We start from the raw sequence: 13,420 nt of genomic DNA, 5'->3' as shown, positions 1-13,420 counted from the left end.
ATCCTTCAGGATAAAGCATCTGCTGAAAAGTACATGAGGAGAATCGACTCTGCTGTCACAGCCCTGTGAGCAGGGCCGTGGCCTCACTCACGGGGCTGCTCTGAACTGAGAGGGGGCAGGAGAGGGTGGAACCCGAGGCTTTGCTGGGTTTTGCTCTGCTTTCTAGCTCCACTCCAGGCCAGGCCTGCATTCTCGATTCACATTTGACCTTCAATGTATTCTGAAGCTGCAATTTTAAAAAACGGAGCTATGTAATAAACTCACTATTTAATAAAAGAAATCCCACAGCACCTCAGCCCACAGCACTAGGCCACAGAGCTTGGTCAGAAGCGCGCACAGTGTGTGGTGTTAGCTGGATCTCAGAGTCACCGAGGGGCCTTTCAAATGGTTTCTGAGGCTGTCCTCACAGCAGCAGTGGCCCCATCAGGAGAGGCTGCACCCCCGGCTGTAGGATCAGATCAACCGTCCCTCCCATCCCCCAGGCCACACAGCCCCACCTTTGAAGGTTTAGACCTAGAACCAAGTAGCAGGTCTGTTGAGATGCCTCCTTTGGGGAACTAAGCTGGGAGAAGACAACCAGTGCAATGGTTTGAAGGTTTGTGTGCTCCCAAATTCATATGTTGAAATCCTAATGCCCAGGGCAATGTGTTAGGATTGGGAGGTGCTTCGATCATGAGGGTGGAGTCCTCATGAATGGGATTAGTGCTCTTTAAAAAGGGGCCTCCCGCAGTGGTTGGGAGCCCGCCTGCCAGTGCAGGGGACACAGGTTCGAGCCCTGGGCCGGGAAGATCCCACATGCCGCAGAGCAACTGAGTCCGTGCGCCACAACTACTGAGCCTGCGCTCTGGAGCTCACGAGCCACAACTACTGAGCCCACGCGCCACAACTACTGAAGCCTTCATGCCTACAGCCCGTGCTCCACAAGGGAGGCCAGCGTAATGAGAAGCCCACACACCGCAACAAAGAGTAGCCCCGCTCGTGGCAACTAGAGAAAGCCCGCGCACAGCAACGAAGACCCAACACAGTCCAAAATAAATAAAATTAATTAAATTAATTTTTAAAAAATAATAATAAAAATAAAAAGGGGCCTCCACACAGCCCCCAGGCCCTTCCGCCATGTGAGGACCCAAAGAGAAGTCTTCAAACTGGAGGATAGCCCTCACCCGACTGTGTGGGCACCCTGATCTCAGACTTTCAGCCTCCACCATTGGGAGCCATATATTTCTGGTGTTTATAAGCCACCCAGACTGTGGTATTTTGTTATAGCAGCCCAAAGGGCTAAGATAACCAGCAATGTCTGCACCCTCTGAGCCTCCGCTGAAAGAACATCTACCGATCCAAGAAGAGTTCTGTGCTTGGGGAAGAGAAATGCAGCACTCCATATTTGCATTTATTCACATAGAGCAATCATTTGTTTTCAGATTACTTCTATCATTTCAGAAGGAAATTTTGGAAAATACAGAAAAGTACAAAGAACATGACATCACCTGAAACCTCACCACCCTGAACTACAAACGGCTATTGAGGAAGAAGCCAGGCTGCAGAGTGGGAAGGCCAGCCTCAAGCCTCATTCCCTAACCGGCTCTGTCATCTTGGACCAGTAGTTTGACTGGACCTCAGATTCGTCGTCTGTGAAGGGAGGGCATTACACGGACGGATTCTGAGATCTCTCCGGCCCTGCCGTTCTATGGGATGTCAGATTCTGGGATCACAAGCCTCAGGCAGGACGGTGCTGGGGCTTCGGTCAGCACCCAGACACCAGGTGCTCCTGAGAGGGTTTGCCTCGGGCAAATGTATCAGGGAGCCTCTTCGACGTCTTCTGGCATATCCTGCCAGGTGTCTGGAGTCTGCTGCAATCACTGCCCGTGTTGGAGGGCACTGCTCTGTCTGGGGCTCAGGAGAGCTGGGTGCACCCCTGGCCCTGTCACCAGGTTCTAGATGCCCTGGGGCCTTAATGTCTGTAAAATGGGGAAAACAACGTCTGCCTTCCCCAGCACACAGAGCTACTCTGTCAATGAGCACGTGTACATAGGAGCATCTAGAAAAGAGTTCAGGCCTAAAAATACGTAAAAGAGAGAATGATCAGATCACGTGAACAAGTGAGTCCATCCGCTAAATGGAAAGTAGGGCTTCACTCTGGGCTCCATCCTGTCCTCACACAGAGACGTTCTAATCGCCGTAATCAAGAAATCAAATAAACATCAGCGAACTTACCAAACAGGTGAATGGGAAACAGAGCGGCAGTTTCAGAGCCTGGCTTTCGGTAAATGTTAGCATGACAGCCGCAAAGCAGGCAGTGCTTCGAGAGCAGGTGGGAGACGAGGAGAGGTTTCCTGGCCCCTGCCCTTCACCTTGGTCACTGACTCAGTGTGAAACAGCGCCTGCAGAGAGGAGGAGGGTTCTCATCCTAGTTCACAGATCAGCCTGCGGCCACAGTGGGGGCAGTGAGCTGAGTTCAAGGCAAAGGATGACTAAACAGCCTCTTCATCATTAATAACAATAACACTTGGCATTTATCTAGTTCTTTACGTTTTCAAAGTGCTTTATAATCGTTAATTAGTTAACTAGCACTCACCACTATCCCTGCCGTCTGCCTGCTGTGCTGAGCAGACAGAAGAGCCAGGCGGGACCTGCCCGTCTGCCAGGGGATTGCAGAGCTGGGGAAAGTGAGGGCCGGGGCCTGTGGGGTGAAGGGTGGGGGGATGGTATCCACATCAAGAACTAAATTTGGAAGGAGACGGTTATGAATCAGTGCAAATAGATGTGGGTATGTCCCTTGATGAGGATGTCAAGCACACAGGCAGGGACGTGATCTGCACTTGGACGATGGGATTCAGTCCTTGGCGGGTAAGCATGGTGCTTCACCAGGGGGCTTAGGATTTCCCTAAAATCAGATTGTTCCAGCCCCTGCCAAGTGCGATGATACAGGATATAGGTGGCATCTGTGCCCTGGACGGTTAGCTTCACCCCTTCTCCTCTTCAGAATGCTCATGGATTTGGGCCTCATTTTCTAAACTCCAGGGTTCTGCACGTGGCCAAGACCCAAACTGGCTGGTACTGTTTATCCAACTTGCACTGGATGTGAGATTAACCTCCCTGCAAAGGGTTAAAAGTGCAGTGTCTCCCAGACACTCGGCAGTGATCCTGAGTGGGGATGCAGATGGCAGCAGGTGGGGTGGGGTGAGGTGAGCTTTCTCTCCTTCACCCGTGCCCTGAACTTTAAATGACGCTGGGAAAAGCAAAACGAGGCATCTGGGACTAGGTGAACCCACAAGCGTAGTCAGTGAAGCTGGATGTGCCAATTGTCAGCTACCTATTTACATGGAAATCTGATAACTGTTGTACTTAGAGAGTAGAAACCGAAGTCATCAGCCAAATAAGTGACCAGAAGAAAGCGATTAGTCATCTTTCTTCATGAGTGATCACAACACTTCTGAAGCTTCTCCACCTGTAACTTGCAATTTAGGGCCTTGTCTAATGACAGGGTGAGCGTCTCTTATTGATCTCCAGACTCCTTAGTAAATTAAATGGCAGGTACACAAAGAGGCGAGGGACAGGAGTGTGGATGCAGCCTCACAACTCTTGCTCTGTTCGAACGAGGTTCTAGTAAAGCCTGTGGGTCTCTGGGCTGCCCTGGAACTCCAGAACCAAAGCCTGTGGCTGGCAGAGCCTCCCGGGGCCAGTCCCTTGTGGTGAGATATGCATAAATCTGCTGATTAGCCTTGATTTATGGCCCTTCTCACCACCTGGGGCTATACCTTGTCAGATCTCAGGAACTAAAAACAAGGCAAGGGCTTGGCTTCAACTTGGCTGAAAGACCCGGAAATGATAATAATAATTAACACAGCTCATCTTCCACTTGCCCGATAAATAGTAATTAATGCACACAGCAGCCCAGGGAGGCATCTAGATTTGGATTATGAGCCTTGTTTTGCAGACAGGGAAACTGAGGCCAGGAAGTGGCTTTTTCAAGGCCACACAAGGACTCCATATCATACCTGATGTAGGCTTCCCTGTCTCTTCGTCTGATGTCTGGATCATACCTGTCAGTCAACAAAGACTTAAGAAAATCACACTTATACACACACATCAAAAAAGGCATTTCCCCAGAAGTCCAGGAAAAAATGATAGACTGAATGTGGCACTGGCCTGCCAGTCACCTGCTGTGAGTGGACAGCATCTAAACCAGACAAGAACTGGTGGTGCTGTGTCCATTCTGTGAGGAAAGGCAGTGTTCCCCAAAACTGCCTTTAATGCATTTAATTGCATTTAATGTCATGCACTCCATCTGTTATACTTCCTTTCTCCTCCATTTTTGTAGTTTGAACTAAGGAGTTGATGGGGATAGTTGTCTTAACTTGTCATAAACTAAAGAATTGAAGATGTTTTTCCAATAATTTGGACACTGCATGGGAATCACCTTCCCTCGTGTTTACCTTGCCCGATTGTTGCCTGAGTATTATAAAACTCTCATGAACTTAAGAAACTCCAAATATTGCTTGTACAATAATTGAAAACAGCCTCATTTGATCTCTTCCACTCATACATTCATATATCTAATAATTGATACATTCAATATAGAAAAAACAAAATACAACTACCAATCCAGTTATTTTCTCCAAGTAGATACTTTTTAGTTGTCAAAAGGATACCTTATTCTGGCCTCTTAGTTGTCAGTGACAGAAACTCCATTCAAGTTGGTTTAGATGGAGAATTTCAGGGATGGCTTCAGATACAGCTGGACTCCTGTGAGCAAACGAGGTCATTGGCACCTGAGTTTCTCCATCTCTCAGCCTGGCTCAGGGCTCATCTGTGGGGACAAAGGTGGCCACTTGAATTCAGGCTGACTTCCCCCAGTGGAGCAGCTCTGCAGGTGGAGAGCCTTTCTTTATTGATAACACAAGCAGAAAGTCCTGGGATTGACCATGGCTGGCCCACTGGACCGCTTGACCCTCTCTGAAGTCACTGTGATAGGAGGACACGTCACTCTTGTTCAGGCCTAGGTCACACGCTCATCCAAAGAGCCAGGGTGTAGGGGTGGCCCCTCACAGACCACTGGGGTCAAGTATGGGAAAGGAGTGGTTCCCCAAAAGAAAACTGGGGTGCTATTTGCAAAAGAAGAGGGAAAGGATATAAGGCAGTTAAAAGCAACAGATCTCTACTACCTTTGTGTAGAAATTTAAAAGTCTACATTTTACCATATACAGTAACAGAATATTCTTCTAGATGCTATTTCCATTGCCACTCATAAAACCCTAGCTAGGCCCTCAAATACTATTGCTAAGGAACAACACCACCTTGAGGAACCTAAGAGCAAATGTGATTCTCCTACTAGTTCAAGTGTCTGCCCACATCCCGCTCATTCAGGATGCTTATGATCATGGACCTCAGGACCACATTCTAGAGCTGGGAGCGGGAGCCAGGGCCAACAAGAAGGCAGACAGCATACCAAGCCAACAAGCACCTCCCTGCCAAAGAGATCTGGCAAATGCCACAGGCCTGGTGCATCTTGATTTTAACATAACACTTGACAAAATGTTCTCCCATGGGCTTCTGCATCATTTGGATTTTCATGAGGAGTACAGATAACTTTTGTAATTAAAGAGAAACCCCAACAATCTACAGAAAATAAAGATGAAGACAATTGGGTAGGACAGCTAGAGGGCTGTTGGGCTGGTTGAATCCCCCAGGTATGAGTCCGCACCCAGAGCATGTTACTTACATGCTAATATTAAATGTTAAATTGACTGCGTCTGAAAGACTTCCTCCTGTGGCTGAGTGCGTGTAGCCTGGACATCCCATGTTCTCCAGCCCTCGCAGGCCACCCTCTCCCGAGTAACCATATCAGAAAATCCAGCTATGTCCCCATTCCTCCTCTCACCGGTTGGGGACTCCCTAGGAGTATGTCCTTGTCCCCAGAGTCATCCTGGTTATTTCTTATTGTCTCTCACTCCTGCTCCTCCTGGTCAGCACCAGCTGCCTCTCTTTCCCCCAAGGACCCTCACAGTTCTCCAAAGCACAGTGAAAACAGCAACAGTTTAACAGCATCTACTGAGGACTCTAGCCTAACACCAGGGAATTACAGAGCAGAAAAAGAAACTTCAAGTAGGTATCAGCAGCCCCACATGCCACTGGCCTTCCTCATCACCACTACCTTTTCCTTTACCTTTTTCTCACTAAAGCACTGCTCCATCACATGTGACCAGGATAGGTCATCTCTCCTGGAAGGTTGTCCCATAACATCTAGCCTTATACCTGATGACTTACAAAGAAAAGAAAAGAAAAGAAAGCCTCATCAAAGCGTTCCTTCCAGAACAAAAGGACAAATTAACTCCAAGAGCTAATTTCCTTCCTCCCTAGAATGCAAAAATCACTCACAAAATCAAAATGGAAATTTCTTGGTTTCAACTCTGTCAGGGTTCGGACCCAAACTTCAGTAACAGTAAAAAACTGGCAAATTTGAAAATAGGATTTTTGGTCCCTACCATATTCAGGATGAAGACCAAGAAAGCATGTTTGTCAAATCTGTAGAGAGCCAAGCATGGAAAGGACAGCCTCTGTCCTGGAAGACAGAATAAGGATCTTGACAGATCATCATGACTCAAGTCAAAGAGGACACGCTATGTCTCCATGCTGAAAAGATCAATGGCTCCAGTAGAGACTGGGATAGACTGGCTTAACTTCAGCTTGGGAGGGAACAAAGACCCATGTGGTGTAACTGATCACAGGGTTAGTATATGCCAACTGTGTGATCTATTACTAATAAGTGACACTAGTAGAAGGCTGACATTATAGCAGAAGGAACAGGTGTGGTCAGATCAGACCACATCTGGGGGGGCACTGGTCCTTGTCCAAAGGAGGGTGCTCAGAAAGTGAGAGTGTATAGATCCTGTCACACAAGGTCTGGAGCAGAGGACTTGGGTTGGGGGTAGAGATGACACATGAGAGTTGTCTTCAAATATTTAAAGGACTTAAAACTTGCTCTGTGTTGGTCCAGTTAAGTGGAATTAGGAGCAGCTGGTTAAAGTTACAGGGCTGCAGGTTTTCGCTCAAGGGCTCAATATAAAGAACTTGCTCATACTTAGCGGGACTGCTTGGACCCCACCTGGAGGATGCCTTACTGGGATTCTGCCTGCATGGGAGGTGGCACAGATGACCTCAAAGTCCCTTCCTACCCCAGAAGAATAAGGCCTATAAGAAGGTGTGGGTGTGCGCGCGCGGCCCGCGGCAGCTCGGAGCCTCCGCTGGGTGGGCGGGGACGGGGAGGGGCAGGCCTTGCTCCTTCCCAAGCAGATTTTTCTAAAATCCAAATCCCAGTCCACTCGGCACCCACTTGGAGCAATTGAGAGCGTTTTCACCAAACGCCGTACATATGGCGTCGGATCGTGTAACCTGAAAACGCTCCTGTTGTTTTCCGCATCTGTACAGTGGGTGAATCTTTTTCACTTGACATAGCCAAGCTGTCATTCCTGTTGATTTCCTAGAGATGTCATTTGTCCAAAAGCGCTGAGGGTTTTGATTCCCACCATGGCTATCACACAGTTTCGGTTATTTAAAGTTTGTACCTGCCTAGCAACAGTATTCTCATTCCTAAAGAGATTAATATGCAGACCTGGCAGAGGATGGAAATTAAGTGGAGACCAAATAACCTTGCCAACTACAGTTGATTATTCATCAGTTCCTAAGCGGACAGATGTTGAAGAGTGGGCTTCCCGGGATGAAGAGGCACCCACAAGTGTAAAGATTGAAGGAGGGAATGGGAATGTGGCAACACAGCACAATGCTTTAGAACAACTGGAACCTGACTATTTTAAGGACATGACACCAACTATAAGGAAAACCCAGAAAATCATTATTAAGAAGAGAGAACCATTCAATTCTGGCATCCCAGACGGTAGCACAGGTTTCTCTAGTAGACTAGCAGCTACACAAGATATGCCTTTTATTCATCAATCTCCTGAATGAGGTGACTTGGATACCTGTCAGGAAAATACCAATGCATGGGAAGAAGAAGAAGATGCGGCCTGGCAAGCCGAAGAAGTTCTGAGGCAGCAGAAGATAGCAGACAGAGAAAAGAGAGCAGCGGAACAACAAAGGAAGAAAATGGGAAAGGAAGCACAGCGGCTAATGAAGAAGCAACAAAACAAAATTGGTGTGAAACTTCCATAACAAAATGTCCTTCAGATGCACAGTGCCAGTGGGAGAAATGTGAGGTCCACAACCCAAGCAACATTTGTATGGAGCTAAGAGTATTTTCAGAATACAAATACACTGCTTGATTTTCATGCGTTCATCAGGCCATCCAGGACACCAGGATTCTCTCAAAGTCCCTTGAACTCTTGGTGACTGAGACTCAAAGAACAAAAAAGACTTGTGAGACAATATTTTCTTCAACATGTTCCAACTGTAAGACAATTGTTTGCTGTAGAGGGATTATTACAAATGGAATATATCAGTACCTCTTCAAGCTAGTGTTTCTAGCTAATTAAATGGGTGTAAATTTTATGGTGGGAAAGAACTCTGCTGTCTATAATGCTTTCCTTCAATGTGCATAATGATAAAATAAATCATTTTAAATATTCAAAAAAAAAAAAAAAAAAAAAAAAAGAAGGTGTGCCCCAGGCCCTTCCAGGTTACACACAGGAGACATAGTGCTAGGGCAGAGATACCTGTGAGGGCCTATGAAACTTTAACGTTTTTTCTCACATTCAAAACAAATGAAATTTTTAGGGCCCACAAAAATCAACTGAATTTTGTCTAAAAGAGGAATAAAGGTTGAAGTATTTAAAGTTATATTTTAAATATTTTAATATTGATATTATTATGGTGGGAGGGGCTCACAAAGGCCTCAGTGCCCAGAGCCCTCGGAGGTCACGGCGTGGCCTGGGTCCCTGGGTAAGGCCCAGCTCCCTCCAGGGGTCCCTTTTTAGCACAGCCTCCTCCAGCTGTATGTTGTTACTTACAGCCCAGCTCCTAACCTACCCATCATTCTTTGGATCTGGGGATGGATGATCTTTGCTGTTTAAACAAAGAAGGACATTCTCCGTGTCAGAGGCAACCACTTGATCCCAGCAAACGAAAAGAAAACAGAAGATGGGCTTAACCACACACATCTTTCCTTCTCCTTCTCTTCCTCCGAAACACTGAACAACCAGCCGCCAAACGCAGCGTTGACGCGTTGGGAACGCAGAGCTGTGTTCAGGCCTCTGAAGTAGGCTCCACCTCGGGCCTCCCACCACCCCTCCCCGGCCCACCTCTACCTTCCAGGCAGGAGGAAGTTGGGGGCTTAGCCCTGGACCCATGGACTTGTTTCCCCCACAGAGGGGACCCCCACGATATCACACTCCCTGAGGCATACATAAGTTCTCATTTTGCTGCACTGAGAATATTGCTGGAAATGATGGTCCCAGGCTGCAGGACTCGACTGGAAATAAAGTGATGTTTAGATAATTTAGGAAAGAATCTAGGAAGGGAAAAAGGATGTTGTGCACTTATCTATCTCCCCCACTCCCCCGCCCTGTATCATTTTTCTCCATCCAGGTATATGTCTTTCCCAGTGCTCTGTAAGTATTTAAAAACTGCAGTAAAATACACAAAATGTAATGTTTATCATCTTAACCATTTGTAAGTGTACAATTCAGTGGTATTAAAAATATAATGTTGGGCTTCCCTGGTGGCGCACTGGTTAAGAATCTGCCTGCCAATGCAGGGGACGTGGGTTCGAGCCCTGGTCTGGGAAGATCCCACATGCTGCAGAGCAACTAAGCCCATGCACCACAACTACTGAGCCTGCACTCTAGAGCCTGCGAGCCACAACTACTGAAGCCTGAGTGCCACAATTACTGAAGCACACGCGCCTAGAACCTGTGCTCCGCAACGAGAAGCCACCGTAATGAGAAGCCCGCACACCTCAATGAAGAGTAGCCGCCACTCGCTGCAACTAGAGAAAGCCCACACACAGCAACAAAGACCCAACGCTGCCAAAAATAAATAAATAAAATAAATAAATTTTTTAAAAGAACAAAAAAAAATATTCATAATGTTGTGTAACCACCATGCTATCTACACCCAAACTTTTTCATCATCCCCAACAAAAACTCTGTACCCGTTGAATAACTCCTCCTTTCCCCTCCTCCCAGCCCTTGGTAACCACCATTCTACTTTCTGCCTCTATGAGTTTGCCTGTGCCAAGTATCTTGTATAAGTGGCATCATACAATATTTATCCTTCTGTGTCTGACTTATTTCACTAAGCATAATGTTTCCAGGCTTCATCCATGTGTAGCGTGTGTGAGAACTTCATTCCTTTTCATGGCTGAATAATATTCCACTGTATGGATGAACCATATCTCTTTATCCATTCACCTGTTCATGGACACTTGTGTTGTTTCCACCTTTTGGCTACTGTGAATAATGATGCTATGAATATGGGTGTGCAAGTATCTATCCAATTCTGTTGGATATATACCAGGAAGAGAATTGCTGGGCCATATGGTAGTTCTATGTCTAACCTTTTAAGAAACTGCCAGTTTGTCATCGTGTTTTGATGGGAATGCTCGCACACAGGTAGGTAGCTTTCTTGGGTAGAGATGGCTGGGACATTTGAGCTGGGAGTAGACATGAGTAATTGCTTTGACATCAGGACAAAGGACCCAAGAAAAGCCTGGCTGTACCTCAGGCACTTTCCAGGTCACAGTGCTGATGGGCCACCCCAGACACTTTCCTTGTCAGGGTGGTTGTCACATGGATAGAAACCAGAAAACCACTTGACAAACTGAATTATTCACCATCGTCCCCTGATCAGGTGAGCACAATACTGTGGGCCATCACCCAGGACAGGGAAATGGCTTCCTTAGAACTCTTGCATAATGGCGTTCAGTTATATATATTTTTAATTACAAAGTATATCATATGAACAAAAACAGTACGTAAGTATAGATTAAATCATAATAAAGTTAATACTGTCACATCTACCACTCAGCTTAAGAAATAGAACATTACCAACCTGTTTGAAGCTCCGTGTTTATCTGTTCCTGAGCACATTTTCATTCTCTACCACATAAGTGAGCTTACACTTAATTTAGTCTATCATTCTCTCTTTTTTTCTTTATAGTTTACCATACACATCAGTAAGACTACATTCTAATATACTGTCCAATTTTGCATGTTTCTGAACCTCGTAAGTAAAAACATCTGGATGCATTTTTCTGTGCCTTGCTTTTTTCATGCATCGTTATACTTTCAAGATTCATCCATACGAAACTGTGTAGCTGTAGCTCATTAATTTTCACCACTGTGTTGTGGGTTCCATTTTATGCCCATCCTTAATGTATTTATCTATTCAACTGAAGATGGGCCGTTTTGGTTATTTCCTAAGAGCTCATTCTAATCAGGGATTTTATCCTCACAGTAATTAGCACTAAATGATTTTAATTGTCTGTTTTCCTACATGTGCAGGTTTTTCTCCAGATTGTATGAGGGGAACAGGTACCATGGCCCTTTTCTTTTGTTGGATTACTAAATGTTGAGTGATCCTATCCCATCACCCACACACTTTTTCTGAGCACTGGCTCTCTCTGACCCAGAAGCCATATTTATACCCACGACCCCACCCTCCCGTCAGAGCTGATTGGGCAAGAGGCGGATACAGCTCTCAAGCTGGACCAATCAGATGCTCTTTCTTGAGAATTTTAAACTAGTGCCAAAAGAGAGTGGTCTTTGGGGACTTCCCTGGAGGTCCACTGGTTAAATCTCTGTGCTTCCAACGCAAGGGGTGCAAGTTCAATCCCTGGTCAGGGAACTAAGATCCCACATGCCGTGCTGCAAAAAAAAAAAAAAAAAAAAAAAAAAGAGAGAGAGAGAGAGTGGTCTTTGTTTCTTTGCTGGTTGACCCTGTGAAAGTGGAAATTTGGGATCCTGGGTCAGCTCTGTTTTCTTTACCCTGTGTATGGGGGGCAAGGGAAAGGACAAGGGGGCGTTAAGGTATAAATGAGAGAACTGAAGAGGATGGATAGCTTTTTTTAAAGGGGAGGTGGGTGGTGAGAGATGGACCAAGAATACTAAAGCCTTCCAGGCCTCAGCCCCAGCCCTTTGCAGAGGCCTGGTCCTTGGGTCTCATGAGATCCTCTGCTGAGTCTTTATAATAAATTGACCTTTTTGGCTTAAATTAGTTTCAGTTGTTTTCTATTACTTGTAATCAAAGACCCTCACTTATCTATTCAATTTACTTCTTCCCAGCCATTCAAAAGAACTGCAGGGCTGTCAGGGACCCCTATTAACCCGAGAATGAGTTAAATTCTTTCCCCGACTAACAAGAGATAGGAAATTCTCCACTTCCAAAGTCAGTTGGCTTCAGAGAGCTAAACAATGGAGTGGATATTTAGCTGCTTGCTAGTTTTATGTCAACAAGGTATAAAGTAGGTATGCTAGTTTTATCTCGAGTTATTTTGACCAGCTCTTAGAAATGACTGAAGAATTTTGCTCTTAACTTCCTAAAAACAGGTGCTTGATAAAGACACCCCCCCCCCCATTATCCTCAGGTGATGGGAGGGTAACCACAAATAAGTGAATTTTACAGATAATCCCCAAACCTTATCTAAACTCTTATCTTGGGCAATAGCTTCCTCTTCTGCCTTTTAGCAGAGCTGTTGACAAGAAGCAAATGGACTGTGGCAAGGTGGAGTTTTTCTCTCCTTCTATTTCCCTTGCACACCTCCAGTGGAGATGCTAAGGGACAATGACAAGGACAGAAAGACAGGTGGCAGGAGAGCAAAGAGAAGAGACAAAGCCGGGACGGTTTGAGCACTGGCAAGACAGCTTCCAGGAGTTGTCTTAAAGGAGCTGGGGGCTTTGGGAACATAGGTCACCAAGGATGGGGAAGGGAAGCACAATCACACGGGGGCGGGAGGGGCAGTCCTTGCTCCACATTTCACAAAACACCTTTCCCAAGCTGGCACCGCTGCATTTACAAGACAACACACTCCTTGCAGGTATTTGAGATTCTGAAGACGTGGCCCTCACTAAGTGGAAGGGAAGCCCACTTGCCTCCTAAGTGTGGTTTTGCTTAAAATCTTCTATCCGTCGGTACAGCTCCTACAAAGGCGTCGGAGATTTTACTCTAGCCTCTGCCAAGTGATGAAGCCAAGCGCACCCCGTCTCACTCTAGAGGTAGCCATTCAGCTTTGATGTGTAATTTGAGGCAAGCTATCTTCTGCCACCCCTTTCTTTTTTCACTGAAAACCACTGTGTCGCCACAAAGCTCAAGTTCAGAGGGGAGGTTGGCCCCCCAGCAGCGCCATCTTACAACAGGGGAAAAGACTCCGTTGCTTAAACCTCAGCCCACTGAATCAGATCATCCTTTGCTGTGATGTTACAACTGTAACGTTTCAAACCGGCTCTCAGAAGCTGTTAGGTATTCCTTG

General features: G+C 46.2%; 1 protein-coding gene across 1 annotated transcript; it reads left to right on the top strand.

The window, feature by feature from the left end:
- Positions 1–7,436: 7,436 nt before the first annotated feature.
- LOC132376336 (receptor-binding cancer antigen expressed on SiSo cells-like) lies at positions 7,437–8,237 on the top strand. Its single transcript, XM_059942010.1, is given in 1 exon segment — positions 7,437–8,237. A coding segment is annotated over 1 exon segment (642 nt). The 5' UTR covers positions 7,437–7,527; the 3' UTR covers positions 8,170–8,237.
- Positions 8,238–13,420: the final 5,183 nt, after the last annotated feature.

The sequence above is a fragment of the Balaenoptera ricei genome, chromosome 12 (genome assembly GCF_028023285.1).
Source record: "Balaenoptera ricei isolate mBalRic1 chromosome 12, mBalRic1.hap2, whole genome shotgun sequence".
Classification (NCBI taxonomy): Eukaryota; Metazoa; Chordata; class Mammalia; order Artiodactyla; family Balaenopteridae; genus Balaenoptera; species Balaenoptera ricei.
The sequence above is the reverse complement of the archived record's forward strand: the minus strand, read 5'-3'. Positions and strand labels throughout refer to the sequence as shown.